Source organism: Macaca thibetana, chromosome 9 (genome assembly GCF_024542745.1).
Source record: "Macaca thibetana thibetana isolate TM-01 chromosome 9, ASM2454274v1, whole genome shotgun sequence".
In the NCBI taxonomy this organism is placed as follows: Eukaryota; Metazoa; Chordata; class Mammalia; order Primates; family Cercopithecidae; genus Macaca; species Macaca thibetana.
Window position 1 is genome coordinate 121,061,241 of NC_065586.1, and position 18,855 is coordinate 121,080,095.

At 56.3% G+C, this 18,855-nt stretch overlaps 2 protein-coding genes across 9 annotated transcripts in view; both read right to left on the reverse strand.

Annotated features, from left to right (window-relative positions):
• EEF1AKMT2 (EEF1A lysine methyltransferase 2) overlaps nt 1-18,855 on the reverse strand; it is a 331,933-nt gene that overhangs the window by 245,188 nt on the left and 67,890 nt on the right. The gene's annotated exons all lie outside the window — the stretch shown is intronic.
• Nucleotides 1-18,855, reverse strand: part of CTBP2 (C-terminal binding protein 2) — a 173,287-nt gene that overhangs the window by 3,163 nt on the left and 151,269 nt on the right. For all 8 annotated transcript variants that reach the window (XM_050803755.1, XM_050803756.1, XM_050803760.1 and 5 more), the window contains 7 exons: nt 11,504-11,658; nt 11,116-11,260; nt 6,185-6,391; nt 2,768-2,982; nt 2,154-2,284; nt 1,512-1,639; nt 1,010-1,127 (listed from right to left, as the gene is read on the reverse strand). In XM_050803755.1, coding sequence (XP_050659712.1) covers nt 1,010-1,127; nt 1,512-1,639; nt 2,154-2,284; nt 2,768-2,982; nt 6,185-6,391; nt 11,116-11,260; nt 11,504-11,658 — 1,099 coding nt within the window. The remainder of the gene's footprint in view (nt 1-1,009; nt 1,128-1,511; nt 1,640-2,153; nt 2,285-2,767; nt 2,983-6,184; nt 6,392-11,115; nt 11,261-11,503; nt 11,659-18,855) is intronic.

The window sequence follows — 18,855 nt, forward strand, 5'->3', positions numbered from 1 at the left end:
CATTTGCAATCATCATGAGTGGGAGTGGGAGGTGCTACTGGCATCCCGTGGGTAGAGGCCAAGGATGTTGCTAAACGTCCTAGAATGCACAGGCCAGGCGAATGAAGAGAATGATCGGCCCCAAATGTATCTATTGCCAAGAGCTAGAAACCCTGGTTTAGAGTATGTAAAAATTTTTCTTAAGATTCAAGGCTGCAACTTTATGCATGAAGGGGCTACTGATTTCCTGGGAATCCAGCAATAATGTGGGGGTGGGGGTGGTAGGGGTGGGAGAAAACCGACTCGTGGATGGGAAATACCAGAAAAGAAACCACCTCCCTGGGAGGGCTCCTGTCTTTACCCCACTCTGCGTTCCCGAGTACGGCTCGTTTCCTGGCTGACCCAAACTACACGCATCATTCTTAGCATGTGGACAAGGTCATTATCCTGAGTTGATTGTACCTTCATTGGCCAGAATGCCTTCCGTGGACATAAGATTCAAATTAGAAAATGAACTTGCTCACAGACCTGTGCACTTGAACATCTTATCTATATAAGCCTTTCTCTTTGAGAAGCCTTTTTTTTTTGGTGGTTGGGGGAGCGGGAGGCGGCGTTCTCTCACTCTGTGGCCCAGGCTGGAGGGCAGTGGGTGATCTCGGCTCACTGCAGTCTCCACCTCCCAGGTTCAAGCAACTCTCCCGCCTCAGCCTCCCTAGCAGCTGAGATTACAGGTGTGTGCTACCACGCGTGGCTGAGAAGCCTTTTGGTTCTAAGATGGCTTTAGAATGAAAGGCAGTTCCTAGCACCTGTGGTCAATCACATGTGACCGAACCCACTCCCTTTTAAAATAGCTTCTGTTCCATGAAATTAGGCATTGGAAGACCTGAGGGGGCAGTGCACACAGTTCCTGCTGAGAAGGCCAATTGTTGTGGCCCTGCTGTAGCATCTGCGGGAGGTAAGCTTCCCACCAAGTTTGGGGCCCCGGGGTGTGGTGCTCACAGGCTGAGATACAGTCAGTTCCTCTTCTCACCTGTATGTGGCACCATTGAGCTCAGGATGAATTGCTTGCTGGTCTATTACTGACCAAGGCGCTGATGTGACAAAAAATTCCTTGTTCACACAGTTTCTTAAGCTTTCTGGGATGCGACCTAGGGTAAGATGATTAAAATATCATATTTTTACAAATCACAAGAAGTTTAACATTACACCTGTAGCTGCTCATGTGGGGAAATAAGCATTTGTGAAAACGTAAAACATCCAAAGGCCCAAGTGCTTGAGCTCTTCAACACTGACCTTCAGCCTCTGTCTGCCCCGCCCAAACCCCTGAGTTTATGTCTGGGCCTAAAGGGAATGGTTCCTTCTCTGAAGTTTAGTTCAGGGCTTACATAAATCAACAGGGCCCAAGTCATATACATTTGGTGCTAAAAATGAATTCCACCTGTTAAGAGCCACCTGTAGCCAGCAGGATGGGAGCTGGCTGGACTGTGGAACTGAGGCTGCCCTTGGCAGGCCAGAGGCACGGAGGTGCTCACCTGTGATGGCTCGGCGGATCTCCGTGGCAGCTGCCTCCCTCATCTCCAGTGATGCCTGCTCGCTATACCAGGCAGTGTGAGGAGTGCAGATGAGATTCGGTGCATCTTTCAACGGACCCTGAGCAAAGCTAGAAAAATGTAGAAAAAAGAGTAAGCGGGAAACGCTGCATACTCTCCCTGCCCTCCTCAGCACGAGGGAGCTCTTGGCCGTGTAGGAAAGTAGCTGCATAGATAGCGTGGATACAGGAACCTCTGTGATGGTATTTTCTGAAGGCTGGGTTGAATGTAATTATCAAAATTCTGTAAGAACTGTAATTGGTAGATCGAAAAGTCCAGTTCTATTGAACGCTTGTCCTGCTCTAATCCAGGGCAGAGATGACGCCTGTCTGTCTAAAGACCAGAACCACCGCCACCACCACCAATTTTCTGCCTCTCCTTTCCCGGATGACCTTTGGGAAACTTCCAGTCCTTTTACGATTAGAATACAGCACAATCCTTAGAAAAACAGAGACTGTAAATGTCATCTCTGGAGTTTCCTGCCCAGGGACCTGTTTGGGAAAAGGGCCTCAAGTTCAAAGTGTGAGGGTCAGGTGTGGAGTTGGGCCCTGTGGGCTGCTGGTAGGCAGCTAGGGCAACACGCACCTAAAGGGCTCCGACTCATGCACGTCGAGGGCTGCCCCTCGTATCCTGCCCTCCTTGAGGGCTTGTGCTAAGGCTTTCTCGTCCACCAGGCCACCACGGGCTGCGTTCACAAGGAATGCTCCCTGCCTCATCTGTGGAAGGAAAGAAAAGCCGGTTACAGGCACACTGGCATGGTGGAAGACTCTTGTACCAAGGTTTAAAGAAGAAAGCTGCAAGCCAGGAGTTTTATTGGTCTAAGTGGTTTAATGTGTGTGCTGCAGTTTGAGGGAAGGGAGCGGGAAGTTTTGGTGATGGCTGGAAGCCAGGGCTGTTTCTGCTGATCCTGACAGGAAGCAACACGGTGGAGAGGCTGGACTGTGCCGAGCTGCGGGCCTCTTGGCAGGCTCTGGGCAGCCTGTGAAGCTGGGTCCTGGCTAGCGCCTGTCCGTCTCTGCTTAGCCCGGCTCAGCCGAGGAAGGGCTTCACCTGACTTGTCTCTGGTGTGTCGCAGGGTCTCTGCCCTGCTCAACTGTATCCAGAAACCATCTCCCTTGCCCTCCACGTCCCTCTTGTGCCCACCAGCAAGTGCCACCACCTTTCGACAGAAGCTTCCATGGCATCTATTTTCAAATTACCTGCTTTATGGTAAAGTCATTGATGAGGTGGTGGTTATGTTCGTTGAGATTGCAGTGCAAGGAGACGCAGTCGCTCTGATACAGCAAATCCTGCAGGGTGTAGACCCTCTGCACGCCCAGGGACCGCTCGATCCCATCCTGCAAGTAGGGGTCATAAAATATGACGCTGAATCCAAAGGCCTTGGCTCGAACTGCAACCGCCTGCCCCGTGCGACCTGTACAGAAACAGAGCGTCCAGGTGAGTGAGTCCACAGCCCGCGCCCCAGCGCTGCCACCTCCATTGCGTCTGAGCTGAGTCCGGGCTTGCCATCCCTGCTGGTAGCTGCTGCCGGAGAAACTGTGTGCCCAAAGCTTAGGCCTGAGTCGAGCACTGCCCGCGAGGGGCCACCATGGCCGATGTCGGACAGGTGAGGACCGCAGTGCTTGCTGCTTATATTGGCCACAGCAGGAATTTTGTTAAAAACAAAACGAAACAACCCTTCCTTGTTACTGACATTTTCAAACACAATTACAGTGTTCTGACAAGCCCACATGCCCCTCCCATCACCACCCGTGTCCTCTGTCCCCACTCCTCTCCACACTTCTTGTGTGCACTGCAGGCTTCTTAAGATGAGCTTTGTGTTTGAGAAACTTGCTCTCAATATAACAGGGAGTCATGTCCTGCCTCTTCATCGCTGGGCTCGCTCCTGCAAAGGGTGACATGAACATAGTGGCTCCCTGCAGGCCGGCCCGAGTGCAGACTGGCCACGTGCTACTGTGTTCTGGGCGGGAGGCAGGGCAGGTGACCATTAGGCCTGGACCTGTCCCACTGGTGGGGCCTCGTGCCCATCTGCAAGTATGCAGCCTGGGCCTCCCGCCAGCTGTGTCACAGGATGAGGAAGTGTCTCCCACTCCCCAACAGCTGTCATTTCAGAAACCCATGCGGTCCCCTCGATAGCACCTCCAGCTTCCCAGAGCAATTGTCAGCATTTTGAAAACAAAATGGTTAGTGTTGATGCTCGACTGGGTTCTCCTGGAGATCACAGAAGGAATCTTTAAAGCCATGGTTCCAAGGTGCAGGCGGGAGAAAGACAAAGATGCGCATTTCCGAGCAGGCAGCCCGTGTTCCAGGGGTACCTCAATGCTGGATGGCTCCTCCTCCTGCAGCAGCTCCATCTAACTGACGCCTGGCTAGGACAACTGCCGTAGTTAGAACAAAGGTTGAATAAGGCCAGTCTCATCAGGGACAGCTGCAGGGCAACTAGCATAGCAAGGCACGAACCATCACGCCTCCCCTCATCAGTGTCACCCCTTGGAGCAGGCAGTACTGGACGGTGGCAGTACAGAGATGGCTCTCTGACGCACTGGCAACATGACACTGAGGACCCCAGCATGCAACTGCTGTTCCTGCAGCCGCCATCCCCGTTCATGGTGTCTGTGCACGAACACACTTCAATCAGTGGGGCTCACACTCTGCAGATCCAGGGCCTGGAGGGCCTGTGGAACAGCAGCCCAGAGCACCAAGCCCAGATTTCAACCGTGCCGACGGGGACTGGGTCCTATTTCTTTGTTTTTTTTCCCCAAGTTCACAAACCCCTTGAACTTTATCCGAGATTTTCTGACGACCTAATGACTTAATCCTGCTACTGACTTAATCAAAACCCATTCCCTACAGAAGAGACCTACTCCCCCACCACCCTACACCACCTTTTAAAAAGCACAGCTCCCACAGGCTACCTTTCCTTCAGTTTCTGTCCATGCCCCCAGCCCCAGGCTGCCCTCTCTTGGCAGCACCGCCCCACCCGCCTGCTGCCCTGAGCCAGCTGGGCCTGGGGGACTCTTGCTCAGTGGAACCCGAGGTCAGCAAAAGCTCTTAGCCCAGGATGGCTGCGGCAGCAACAGTCCCAAAGGCTACAGAGACACCTGGAAAGGGAGCAAGGAGAGACCATGACAGTCCCTGTGCTGGGGACCCAGGGTGGTGGTAGCAGTGGTTAGTGTACAATCTCGAGAAAACAGGGCGGTGGCTGGGGGCTGAACTGGCCTCCATACACCGAGAGGGTTTTTAAAGTTGAATGACAAGGGCAGAGTCACAGGAACAACCCCAGGAAGAAGTCAGAAGCCCCTGAAACAAGCACTTCCCCAGTGAGGCCCCACCGTGCACCCAGGGTACTCATGACCACATGGCCCCAGGCTCTGCAGCCTGGCCAGAGACCACCGAGGCCCCGGGGAGCTTCAGAGTATACGAAGATGGAGATGAAGCAGCATTTCCGAGCCACGAGGCCCAGTGGGGCCTGGACAGAGGGAGCCTGGTGTTCATACCACCTCTGCCTTTCCAACAAAGTCAAAACACGGTGGGTCCTTTAAAAAATCCCCAGCACCGGGCACTTCAACTCAGACCCCAGGCGAGGCCAGACCCAGGAGATCGTGGCCTGTAGAGGGGACAGAAAGATGTACACTCCTGGAAGCGTCCAGCAACTTCGCTCTCGTTCAAGCAGCACCCCAGGTCCAGGGCAGGGCTCGTGGGGAGAGGAGCACGGGAGCTTCATCCCCGGAGGTGCGGAGCTGCAAGCAGAGGCTGAGCAGCAGCTGGGAGTCTCCCGGAGGCCAGAACATTACTGGCCCCGTGTGCACATGTGCCTTCTTGGAGTCCCAAAAGGCAGATACCATGTATCCCACCAAATATCTACTTACAGACTGGGAAACTGAGGCAAAAAGCTCAGGTAATTCCCACAAGGCCACAGAGCTGGTAAGTGGTGGTGTTGAGATTCAGTGGCAACGGGCTGAGGTCTCCTGGGTGTGGTGTGGACCCTGATGGTGAGCAGGGTGGGGGCCTCCTCGAGCCCCCGTGGAATCAGGCTGTTTACTGTCACCTTCTCCTCGGCACCGGCCCCCCACCACCTTGCCGAAGACCCTCCTGGGGCCTCTCCCCACGTGTCTCCTCTTCCTGGCCCTCTCTCAGGAGCTTTCCAAGCTGATGGCCTGACTCTGCCACCCCAACCCGGCATTTGAAGGCCTTCAGGAGTGAGGCCATGCCCATAGTCCAGGTCTCCACTAAACCGCCAGCCCCTACTTGAGCCCCAAGCCTGGCTGCTTCTCCACGACACAGCTCCATACAGCCCCTGCCCTTCACCCCTGCCCAGGGAAATTTAGTGGGCGCGGTGCCTTGCCTGCTGCCCCACAGCAGAGAATGCTGTCCTGCCAGACACTGCAGACAGCAGCGGACACGCATTCTTCCCGAACCAGCCCAGATCCTGCCTCTGGGGCGAGTTCCCTGATGGGTGTTGACTCCGATCTACCCCGTGCGACACAGGGAGGGGGCTGGCCCTGCCTGCCCTGGGGACTCCTCAAGAGCAGGCTGGGGTTGCCTTTCCCGAGGGGTCCCCACTACGCCAGCCCGCGTCGGAGAAGGCGGGGATGGATGCAGAGGGTGGCACGTACCAAAGCCGATGAGGCCCAGCGTCTCCCCACGGATGCGGGCCGCTCCCGAGGCCACCTCTCGGATCTGCTCCACGCTCTGCACCCGCGTGCCTTCCCGCAGTGCCTGGTACAGCCACGTGTTCCTCCGGTACAGATTGAGGATGTGGCAGATGGTAGAGTCCGCCGTCTCTTCCACGGCTGCAGACGGGATGTTGCACACAGCAATTCCTAAAAGGGACGAGGCCAAGGCCGGAGATGACAAAACCTCAAGATCAGTGGGGAAGCCCCAGGGCTCCCAGCCTGCCCTCCTGACACGGGGTTGTTGGCACGGGGGGAGGCCCATCTTATCGTCTAGCAGACGCGGGGCTGGGCACGTGGGTGGCAGGCCCTCAGGCTCTGATGCTCGGGAGGCTCTAGCCCGAACGTCCGCCCCTCCCTCCCAAGGAGGACTTTTGCTCCAGGACGTGGCTCACGAACAGCCCAACTCCTATGGCTGATCTCGGGCCTGACTGGCTTCCTCCCGGGCTTGTGCTGAGTCCCAAGAAAGGACCTGGAGTGGCAGCAAGTTAGTGGTAAGTCTGGTAAGACCAGACTCCTCCAAATGGACCCCACTCAGGCTCAAACCCCTCAGGGTCTTCCTCATAGAGCTGGCAGGGGTGACAAAGAATGGCTTTTGGTTTTAAGGTGTGCTAACAGTTTGATGCAAAAAACATACGTTTTAAACATACTTGTTCCACCCCCACATGGATGCAAGGGCTGGCCCTGGGACAGAACTGATGTCGGAAGCGTGTGCAGTCATCCTGTGGCCCCGTGTTCAGCACCCTGCTCTGGCGGGAAGAACTAGACCAGACAGGATGCCCTCCCTGCCCCGTGGAGCAGCCTTCAGGGCCAAGCGCGGCTTGGGGTGAGCCCTCTGGCCCCATCCGAGCTGCGGAGACCAGGGTCAAGTACCTCCCAGCACGAGGCAACTGTGGCGTGGAGAGTTAACCCACAATAGGCAGAAAGGGCCCCGACATTTACCCTCCACAGCCAGAGGGCGTCTGGGGAAGAATGAATGAACGCCAGATACAACAGGGGTGCAAGGAGGCAGAGGGCCAGGCTGGGAACGGCCCCTCCCTACCACCCAACAGGTGGAGAAACCAGACGCCTACTTGCTGCAGAGACCAGAGGGCCGAGCCAGGGGTGGGGCCCCAGGGGGTGGGCTCAGCAGCCAGCCTGTGGCTCCCAGTTGAGCTCTCTGAGGAGGGGTGTGGTTGTTTGGGCACCATGTCAGCCCAGGTGAAAAGGTTCCCTCCTAATCTCAGGTTTGGGACCCCCTAGGAAAGTGCCTCTCCCAACAAGGGTTGCCCAAGGCACCGGGACAGGGCCACCTTTAAGCCAACCCACGATTCCTCTATCTCAAGTCCTGAAGATTGGAGTGGGGACAGCGACCACCAAGGCAGCTTCTTGGGCTCTACTGGACAGGAAACAAGAGCAGTGGGCGCCGCAAACCCACTTTCTAGACAGCTGCATGGCTGTCTCCCTAAGAGGGCCACCCCTAGGTCTAGGGTCTTGAGAGTGACCCCCTCAGCAGGACACACAGCTCAGAGAAGGTGAAGCCACCGTGAGCAGGTCACCCACCCACCCAACGTGGCCACCGAGGGCTCCTCCGGGCCACAACTGCCAAGGGAACAGTGTGGCTGACTGTGACTGAGGCCGACCAACTTTCCCACGAGCTGGATGCCAGCAATCTTGCAGGAAACGGGCCTCGTTCATTTGAAATAGCTCAGCAGAGAAGCTGGGGCTTGATCACATGCCATGTTATTATTAGAGTCAGATAGACTGAGGCCAATGCCAGAGGTTGAAGATAATCTTTGGCGGTTGGGACAATTTGCATTCCTCGGGCGGGCTAAAGCCCAGCAGGGAGGCCCCGCAGCAGAATCACCCTCAAGGACACTGGCTCCGTGCTGCGGCCGGGGCTTGGCCATGCTGCCTGGTGTGAGCAGCAGCAGCTCCTCCTAGAAGATGGGCTGATGCCAGCTGAGACCCCGCAAGGCCACCTGTGTAAAGGCCCCCGGGTGGTGGGGCACAAAAAGGGAGGCTGAAGCAGGACATCCGGTCAGTCTTCTCACCGAACTTGGACATCCAGCTCCTCGGTTCCAGTGCTCACCAGAGTGCAGAGTCCCAGGACGGGGAGAGGGTGCAGGAGGAAGAGCTGCAGCCACTGCCTGGGATGGAAGAACCTTCCCAGCCCCACTGCAGCGGCGCCACGGCCAGGAACCTCCATAACCTCACCGCCCTCTCGGAGGCAGCGTCTTAGCTGTCCTACAACGCTCCGTGGATGCAGCCTCCCTTCTGGATGAGTCAAGCTGATCCTTCAAGTGCGACACGATGGGCGGCTCTGATACTCACAGGCTGGGCCTCCCAGCGTACATGGAGCCTGAAACACGGCACCAGAGAGGCAAGCTGCTTTGCTCTCACGGTCAGTGCCATGGTGCTTTCATCCCTTCAGGACTGCCACTGGCACGGGAACCGGATCAACCAGCTTGCTGGAGGCGGCGGGGGTGGGGAGGGGTGTAGGGCCTCTCGAGGTCTTCCCCTCATGTCTTCCGTGTCTTCCTGGCTCGTGGGAAGAAGTGCAGGTGAGCAGCTTCCTCAAGGGCTGACTCTCGCCCGTCATTCCAGAGCTGATGGCTCAGAACCTTGCGATCCCGGAAGGCTTCACCAGAGGCCTAGTGTGCTGCCTCGTCCAACACGGAGGGCTCTGTTTTCTGGGCCTGCCAGGGACCCCCTTTCACATCAGGAGGAGGGCCTGCCTGCAGCCACCTGCCGCTCCCAGCCCTCAGCACAAAAGGCCCGCTGACCGCGTGATGTGAGCAATGCCTTCGGAGACAAAGGACGTCTGGACAGAGGCTCATTTTCCGCCTCCAGAGTCTACATTTGAAAAGTGCCCTTCAAAAGGGCCCCACAGATGTCTTCCAAGCGACCTTATCAGATGGGACCAGGATCAATGAAAATCCACCACTCACAGCCCTTCAACATTTTCCAAAACCGCAGTCCCTGGTCCTGGTCGTCTTCTGTGGGTCTCAGAACTCAGGGAACACAACCTCCCATCTCGGCCCTCCTGGGCCCCCCGTCATTGAGGCCCTGGTGCCTTTCTAGCCCCACTGCCTGTGTGGGGCCCTTCTAGAAATGGAGAAATAGAAAGTTCCACAGGCAAGGACCTACCCTCTCTCCCTGGAAAGCAGCTGCTGGTCCAGCCGAGGAAGGTGAGGGTCAGCACCCATGTGGGCCTGGGAGCTGGGAGGTGAGGGGCAGACGTGCTGGAGAAGCAAGAGGTGTGTGGGGACAAGGATTTGAGAGCCCCTGGCACATGAAGCTATATTCTTCTCTGCTGTTCAAACTTGGGATTTCAGCTCTACCAAGAGCACAAAGGACATTTGTTTTCAAACAAAAATATCCTTGTTTGTGCCAGGGAAAGATGGAAAATTTTAGTTTATATTAAACACGCTTTTGAAGACTCACATCTTCCGGAGTGTCTTTGTTCCAATGGAGCGGCTCGGAAGGAAGCCATGGCTGGTAGCAAGCAAGGGGCGTGGGGACGGCGAGGGCTGGATGTGTGAAGCTGCTGCTTCCAGGACCCTAAGGGGTCTGGATCTCAGTGACCCTCTCTCCTTCCCTGGCCTTTTGCTCTGGGATTTGCCTGTGGGGCGGCCCCACCCCACTGTGTCCCGACCCCTGTGAGTACATGGGCAGCTCCACCACGGCCCGGCTCCCCAGCCCTGCTCCTGACACCAAGACCCACCCCCAGTGCTTCTGGTACCCGGGTGCTGCCCCGAATGGCAGTGAGGGACTCAGCTAAGATTCCGACCCCAGGCTAGGGTTGTGGAGAGAAAGCTGGAGCCGATGGGGGTGGCCTCCCTGAAAACGTGGCCGGCGGTGCCCGAGGGCAGGATTCAGACGTACGTTGTGCTCTGCTCAGAGACGATCTGACACCCAGCCCGTCCCGGAAGCACCGGGGCCCGCTGGGGCCTCAGCCGATGGGACAGAGGTGGGGAAATGGCGCTCAGGCTATTCCTGGAGCACAGGAAGGGCTGTTCCGAGGCCAGGCTGCTGTCTGGACCGCTGTGCCTGGGTTCCGAGTGGTTCTGAAGTATCCCTTAGCAGCCTCATGAATCTGGGGCACCTGAGCACTCATAAGGCAGAGTACAGCTCCCACTCCAAAGTGCAGGGGTAGCATGTTCCAAACACAGAGCAAGCACAGCGGCCACCCGGCCCTCTCCCGAGGACGCTCGATGACAGCGGTCTGCTCCTCGTGCCTCTGCACTCAGCCCTCACGGGCTCACACCGGGTGCCAGGCAGAGGCCCCTCAACACGGCCCCAGCGCCTGTGGCTGGGGGTGCAATGAGCAGCTTTGACGCCCCCAACTCCGGGATCGCGCCCGTGCCTCTGCTTTTCTTTGGAAGCCTCTGTCATGTGCTGTGTCGGGCAGGGGGTCTACCTTGCTTTGGTGCCGACCTGGGTCCGATGCTGCTAGGGCTGCCCTCCCAGAGCGGGAGGCCCCGTTCCTGTGTGGACAGGGGTCTGGGGCTGTGTACCCAGCTGGGGTAGTTTAGGGGATGCACCCGGCAAGTGTGGTTTAGGGGACACACGGCCAGTCGCATTCTCCCCTCTGGAGGTGGCACTGGGTGTTTCCAGACGGAGCCAGCAGCAGCTCGGTGCTGCCCTGAGGGCAGAGATGCATCATCACAGCCCAGCAGACCCCACACAGGAGCCAGCAGGGACACTCCTACCTGCGCCATGTGAAGGCAGGGCCGGCAAGGTGCTCCACAGCCTGGCCTGCAGGCAGCCACCTTGCTACAGCCAGAAGCGGCTGCTCTGTGGTCCCAGTTCCAGCTGCTTCTCCGAGCCCACCCAAGCAGGGCCCACGGAGCTCGCACAACTCCAGGCGGCCAGCGCTGCCTCGCACTCACCGAGCTCGCCGGCAGCCTTGATGTCCACGTTGTCGTAGCCACTGCCTATCCGCACGATCACTCTCAGGGCCTTGAACTTCTCCAGGTCCTCCCTGGTGAGGGTGATGGTGTGGTACATCATGGCACCCACGGCTTCGTTTAGAACCTGCGTGGGAACAGAGCACAGGGTCGGAGCCCCACCCCGGGCAGCCCACCGGCACCACTGGGCCTGGTCTCCTGGCCCTATTGCCCTTGAACCCGAGGCAGAGGAGTTCAGTAGGAAAGCAGGGAACAGAGGTTTTGGGGCCTGCTGGTGACTCGGGGCGACCTAATGGGGGGATGCTGGGGAGGGCCGGGGAGGAAACTGCCCAAGGTCAGGGCAGCCCCTGGCCGGGCAGGGTGGGCCCACCTTCTCGTGGATTTCCTGTGTGGACTGCGCGTCACAGAAGGCCACAGTGGCCAGGTCCTTCAGGATGGGCATCTCCACAGTGCAGTCGCGGCCGTCCAGCAGCGCCACCAGGGGGCGGGGGTGCAGGGGGCCGTTCATGATCTGGGGGCGGATACCTGCAAGGAGGGAAGGGGTGAGCACAGTGGGTGGGTGGCTGGAGGGGCGGCTCCCCACTCATCACCGTGGGCAGGGCTTGGGCAAGTGAGGGCGGCGGAGCAGCGAGGGCCCCACCTCCACCTGCATCACCTCCCGGCGAGCCACCGTCACGAACGGGGGCCCCCATCCCCACTTCCGATCTGCTTGCGGCTCTGGTTGGAGATGCACACGGCTGCTTCCCTGCCAGCAGACCATAGTCCCAAGAGCCTCAGGACCATGGGGCCCCGAGGCCAGCACAGGACAGTCCAGCACAAGATGGGCCCCCACGCCACGTGCCTCCCCACCTGCACCGGCACCAGCTGCCCTCGCACAATGTGACAGGGGGTAAGGCGTTCCTGGAGAGGCCCTGCACAAACAAGTGCCCTGGGCAGGCTCCTCCAGCCCTTCTCACCTGCGCTAGGTGGGAAGAAATGGTGAGTCTGGGGCAGGGAAGGTATGCCTGAGGGCAGGAGGCCTCTGGGGGCTCAGGAGAGCAAACTTCTCAAAGGACCACACAGCAAGCAGCTCTCTAGACAGGCCAGAGCCATCATATTAATCCTGACAGACTTCCTGGTGCTGCCAACAAGGTGAAGGGACAGCTGTGAGGGCAGAGGGGCAGGGGTGACCCCAGGAAGGGCCCCAGTGGTCCTTCCCACAAGTCCAAGTCCAAGTTCTCTAGCAACTTCATCTGGACCAGCAAGGCTGCACCTAGATGTTCAGCAGAGCGGTGGAAGGCCTTCACCTGCCACACCACAGAGGCACGTGCTTGCGCCCCGTGCACACACAGGGCAGACACCCTGCAGGGCCCTCCCAGGACGCAGCGAGAGCCCCAGGGCCTCTTTTCTCTCGCTATTCTGTGCAGCAAACCCAGCCGGCTCTCAAGACCTCAGAGACAGAGAAGCAGCATTTTCTCCAAGAAAAACTGCCCCCTTCAAATCCATCCTTGGATTTTGTAGGTCCATCTGCCCAAACCTCAGATCTTCACGACCCACACCCTGGATACAAGAGAACGGCATCTGAGTTCCAGAGGTGCAATCCGCTGAGATGCCAGAAAGGGGCAATGTCTCTTTTCCTGTCAAATTAGAACTCTTCAACCTCAGATGAAAGCTCTGGGGCTCATCAAGCTTTCAGATGTCCAGATCAGCCCTGATGGCGGCCTTACATCCCTGTCCCCTCCCTCCCTCCCTCCGAGGCGGGCCGGGCCGGTTCAGGCCGCTGCTCCAGGCTGCGCCCAGCCTGGTGACCCACCATGGGTAACCCAACCAGGAAGGTGCGACATTCCTGGAATCGCTGGCCTTTGACCACAAGGCAGCAGGCTCAGGCTCCCACAAACAAAAGCACGAGTCTTCCGCAAAGGCCAGCTTCATCTGTGTGGCTGCCACCTTCCAGCCCTAACCTCCTCAAGGGCTCTTGGTAGTTCCCAATCTGGCCACTTGGTGGGGACGGTGATCGGGACCCCAGCCATGGGGGGCTCCTGCTGGACCACCAGGGCTCATATTCAGTTAGCCACACACTCTAGTAAGGAGCCGAGGAAGAAAATCCCCCTCCACTGGAGCCTATGTCTTGTTAAGACTAGACACGGTGCTGGGGAGGGACGGCCCAGGGCACCCGCAACTGGGCCTTGGGACAATCGTCTCTTTGAACACAAAGTACAAAAAAGGCTTTTGTCCCAGCCTCAGAAGAATGGGCTGGGGGAGCCAGGGCCACAGCCAGCCCTGCATGGCCCCCAAGCTGTGTGCAGTTCTCCTGCCACCCCTGGCTGGGAGAAATCGTAGTCCTTCTCAGCCCTGAGAGGCAGCCGCACCCGACGCTCAGACACCAAGGGCACACGTGCACCCAGTCACTCCTGCTGCTGCCCCAATGCCCAGGTCCCCAAAGCGGGGTGTCCGCATGAATCTGCACCAGGAAAACAGGGCAGGGCGGGGGGAAAATAAGGCAGGGACGAGGGTCAACGCCCCCACGTCCTCGCCAGCCCACGACCCGTATGGGTGGACAGGAAGTATGCAGCAGAAAGCTGGATGCCCCCTCAGCTCATCCGCGGGGTCCACAACAGCACCGTCACCCGACAAGGAACCCGACACACATGGCTCCCACCTGGGCGCCTCTCTGCTGCTAAGAAAATGGTGCAACTACCAAATTCCAAAAGATTCTTTCTCTTTCAGTAGACTCTTCTGGCCCCCTACTTGAGGTCTGAGGGCACAATCCTGTGGGGCCTGGCAGTCCTGGCCTCATCCCCCAGGCTATCGCTCCTGCAGGGTGAGGAACACCCCAACTTCACTTTCAGGGGTGCTGGCAAGATGGTTACTGGAGACAGTGCCTGATTATAAGAAATCCAAGCTGTCCACTAAACAGGAGCCACACAGGAAAACCACGCTGGGCGCAAGGTGGGAATCCAGAGCCGCCGATGCATCTGGGGAGCCTGAGAGGCCATTGTCACAAGATGTCCATCCATAGCATCATCAGTGCATGGATCCGTTACCAGGGTAACCAACTCCAGGTTGCCTAGCGATCGGCTTCCTCCCCGACACGCGCTGCCTTTCTCGTTGGTGAAACCCACCCTTTACCCTCCCTGATGGCCGGCACGCAGAGCATGCCTAAGGATGGCCCAAGAGACCTGTCCAAGGTCTGAGGCTCGAATCCTGGCAGCAGGTCCTTCATGGCAAGGTGGGAAAAGAGAAAAGCAAATGGGTTCCCATGCTGGGAAAAGATGCCGGGCACGACGGCCGGAGGTGGGGGGTTGGGAGTGGGTGAGGTGTCCTGCATGAGGTGCAGGGATATGGAGGCCACGGGAGACTCCCAGCCCTGAGCGCAAGCGCTTAGCTGGGACAGTGCCAAGGTTTGCTCTAGAAAGGAAAGCACCATCTCCCATGTGCCCCTTCAGTCCCAGAAGGAAACTGTCCACCTACACACCAGAGAATTTGGACTTAAATTCAAGCCCCTGCATGGCAGTCGCTGCCCCCACAGGCTTGCCTTGCCAGAGCCTGGGGCAGAGGTTCCTGGAATATCTCGTATGGAAGATCTCATATGGAGAGATGAAGGTGCAAACAGATCCCCCATCTTACCTCACACAGGATTCCTGACACCTGTTTCAGGATTCTGACAATTTGAGTAAGTTTTTAACACATTAGGATGTAACTGACACATAGAGTAAGATTCATATACATTAAGATGGAACATGACCCTTTCAGGGATGTGGGGTCCCCAGGCCCAGTGGGGTGGGAGGATTGGGAATTTGCGAGGAGAAAGCCCAAGGCACAGTAGGTAACGAGGGCTTCCTGAGAACTGGGCTTTATGATAAAAAGCCAAGGCTTCCAGTTGCTATGCCCAGCTGAAGGCCTTTTCCATGCAGACAGACCACAAGGCTGACAGGAGTCCTACAGGGCTGCTGTTCCTCCCACTTCACAGCCCAGGAATCAGAGCTCAGGGTGGCCCCGTACCATGGTGCGCAAGCACGAGGTATGAGGAAACACTTGGGGACAAGGCTCACAGGGCCCTGGTGCCCTCTATGTGCTATTCTTCCTTCCTACCATCTCCCACCAGTAAACCTGCCTTGTCCATTTCAGGACAATTCCAGCTGCAACTGGACACATCGGGGAAACGACATCAGTGCCTTCCTGTTGACAGCCTGCCCACATTAACTGTGTAGAGCACAAAGCCCTACCGGCCCCCCTGGTATCAATTACTATCTGGTTTCAGGCTTGCGTGTGCACCCGTGCGGCCCCGCCCCTCCATCCGGGATGCGCTGTGCACCAGCTCGAGGCCAGTACCGACGCCCATCCCTGGGCCTGGGATTGCTTAGAGGTGCAGCTGCAATAAATAATTGTGAAATGAGAGATGCTCAGTCAAAAACAAAGGCAACACCAGGCCAAGTTGCTGGAGTTTTGTGAACAGTAACCAGACACTTGGGAAAATCCAAGTCCGCAGATCTCACAGATCCTAAGTCAGGGAGATCTCAGGGAGGATGCCGGGAGGATTCGGAGCTGGAAAACACTGCATTTCATTGTGGGGAGCTGCTGCTTTCTCGGATACAGGCGGACAGGCCTGGAGCTGACCTCCTGGCTCAGTACCATGCAAGGCAAATGGGATGTTCTCCTGAGCAGTCACCAAGGAGGAGGACGGATCCTGCCACAGAAAGCTGCCTGCAGTGTTTCTGAGACCCATTTTCCAGTCTTTCTAGACATTGTGTGAGCTAAGCCGACATCCTTTCAACAGAAATTCTCATTATTTAAAAATGATCTAAATGGGTTTCTGTTGCTTGAAGCTCAAGACAAACTACCCCAAGGGAAAGGTTTTGTCGCTTTCAGGATTTTAGGCTTCCACCCAAAGCAAAGCAGCTGCAATGACCATTTCTGACATACGAGGCAAAGGATGGCTCTGGCCTTTTTGTTTTTTCTTTTCTTTTTTTTGACAGAGTTTCACTCTTGTTGCCCAGGCTGGAGTGCAGTGGCACGATCTCCGCTCACTGCAACCTCCGCCTCCCAGGTTCAAGTGATTCTCCTACCTTAGCCTCCCAAGTAGCTGAGACTACAGGCACGTGCCACCGTGCCTGGGTAATTTTGTATTTTTAGTAGAGACAGGGTTTCACCATGTTGGCCAGGCTGGCTTCAAACCCCTGACCTCAGGTGATCCATCCGCCTCGGTCTCCCAAAATGCTGGGATTACAGACAATGAGCCACGGTGCCTGGCCGGCTCTGGCCTCTTTTTTACAACTCACTAGATTTTATGGAAGTTTCCTGACACCGCAGCAGTCTTAAGACACCAGTGCCAGACTGGTGGGAGCTCAGGGTGGCAGTTCCTGTTCCTGACAGGGGCTGCGGCTGCCCAAGGACAGACGTTGGCCACATACCCCAGGGTTGCCCCATGAAACCCCTGCAGGTTGCAATCGTAGGGCTGACAGAAGCCGTCACATTCACGAGAAGAACCACTGCTCAGAGTCACAGCAGTGGCCTTGCAGGAGGGAGCCTCTGTGGAATGAAGGTAGTTGCTGGAATCTGCCAAGTGCCGTCACCAGCTGCCCTAACACAGATACTGTAAAAAGTACCTGGATCCTTCCACAGACGGGAGATCCAGGCAGGCCTTCCAAAGATCGCGACAGAAGGCGTCATTCAGAGTGCTGCAAGCAGCTCCCAGCTGTAAAAAGTAAAGAAGGTTCCTCTTCAAAGACTTTCCTCCCCGTCTAATTAGGAGGAATAAATAGTAACTTCTCTTAGAGGCAAAATGTATTCAAAGACCTGTGCTAACATTCTCAAATATCTGCTAGCCGTGGTAAGGAAATCAATGTACTTTGTGTTCTTAGCTCCCACAATTTAGCCTAAATATCTGCCCTGGCATGCTTATACCGGTCCAAGCAAGCATGAGGTCATAGCCTGTTTCTCTTCCTTATTTAAAAGTTTTTTTTTTTTTACCTTTCTCAACATTCCACAAGTTACTTCCTCCTTCCTTTGTTCCCTCTACCTTTGCCTCTTTTAAAAAGTTCTAAGTTGCCAGCCAGTCAGGACAAATACAGCATGTGAGGTCCCGTTCCAGCCAATGGAAGCCGGACACAGCCACAGGGTGGACGCCTCAGGTCATAAATGGCCCCGTCTCCTTTGTTCGGTGTACTCGCGTGGCAACACTGCTGGCGAGTGTACCCTTTCTGCAGGAAATGAAAACGGCCTTACTAAATCAATTACATTTATGTTCAAGTGCTATTTCTTTACGGCACCAAGGAACAAACATTTCAAACACAGCCAAGCCATTCAAGGCTTCATCAGCCCCTATGACCTGCAGGTGGCCTGGGAGGCAGGCGAGCCTAGCAGCCGGTGTGGCACCCAGCCTCATGCACAATGATCCAGGTAGAAAGAGGAGACAAAACCACACAAACTCCAGAGGCCCGGGTGGGACAGGGAAGGACCCAACAGAGCCGTACATGAGGCCCCGCCTGCCTCCAAGGAAGCCCCACTTAATATCCCACCACCCTCAGAAAAGCTTCCTCTTAAATGCAGCCTGTTCCCCAACTAAATGGCCGCTTTCTGCAATCCAGCATGACCTGATCCTCACTGGCTAAGCTCAGCAGACCTGATTTCTAGAAAGCCAGACACAGAATCAGAACTAAGGTCTGCTAAGAGTATTATTTCAGAGGCTTGGGTTTCTACAATATTAAACTGAAAATTGTGACAGGGCCAAGCTGGGGGCCAGATACTGATGCTGGGACATACGCAAGTGCCTCTCAGACACTTGGCATTAAACTTGTAAACACAGCTGCCTCAATGGGTCTACAGGCCAGGCCAGCACACAGGGCTGTGGAGCTCTGAGTAGGGGAAGGCGGTCTGTGGGAGCCTCGTGTTGTCAAGGTAAGAGATGCCTCCCTTGCTTTGTAAACATGTTTAACCACGTTATAAAAGCTGTTCTAAACCGTCAGACGTGGGATCTAAACAACAACAAATGTTCTGCAGTTGGCTGATCTGGAATGTGAGCAAGCCACGGTGACTCCCCCTCCTTGTGCCCCCAGCAGCCGGGAAGGTGCCCGCCCCCACGGCAGCTGCAGAGAAGACTGTGGGAAACAGGCATCTCCCCTCTGCCTTTCACAAGAAGGACCACAGGAGCAGGTTGCTGATGAGCCGGTGGCTCCAGGAGCAGCTTCAAGGCATGATTTGGAAGAAAATCTGTGTTGCTAAGAGTGGCACTATTTTAAGGTTAAAAAAAAAGAAAAAAAAAAGAAAGCAACTGCTATTGGAAATCTCAGCTTTGTTTCTACGTTGTTATCTGCTTTTTCATTTGGCAAATGGGCTTTCTCTCTGCGTTGTTTCTGGGAAGCTGTCCCAATGCTGCGTCCACTTCCTTGCCCAGCTTCCCAGAGGCTGCGATTTCATTTTACAGTCTCAGTCATGTAGAGGTAGTATGTGCTCCCCTAGAAAGGAGAACCCAGTCCTCAAGTTTTAAGTGTCACCTGACACCCCCAACAGATTGCCCGGCTCATGTGCACACACCTCCTCCCACCATGCAATGCAAATGCGCAACACTTATCTCTCTTTCTGCATTCACAGCAGACATCACTAATCGATCCCCACATTCTTCCTGAAGCCAGGACCTCAGCCCTGGAGTGGCATCACACACACCAAGCTGCTGAAGACCTGGCCCAGCTGAAAATGATTTAACTCAACCTTGGACAAGGACTAGCCTGAACCAGGCACTGGAAG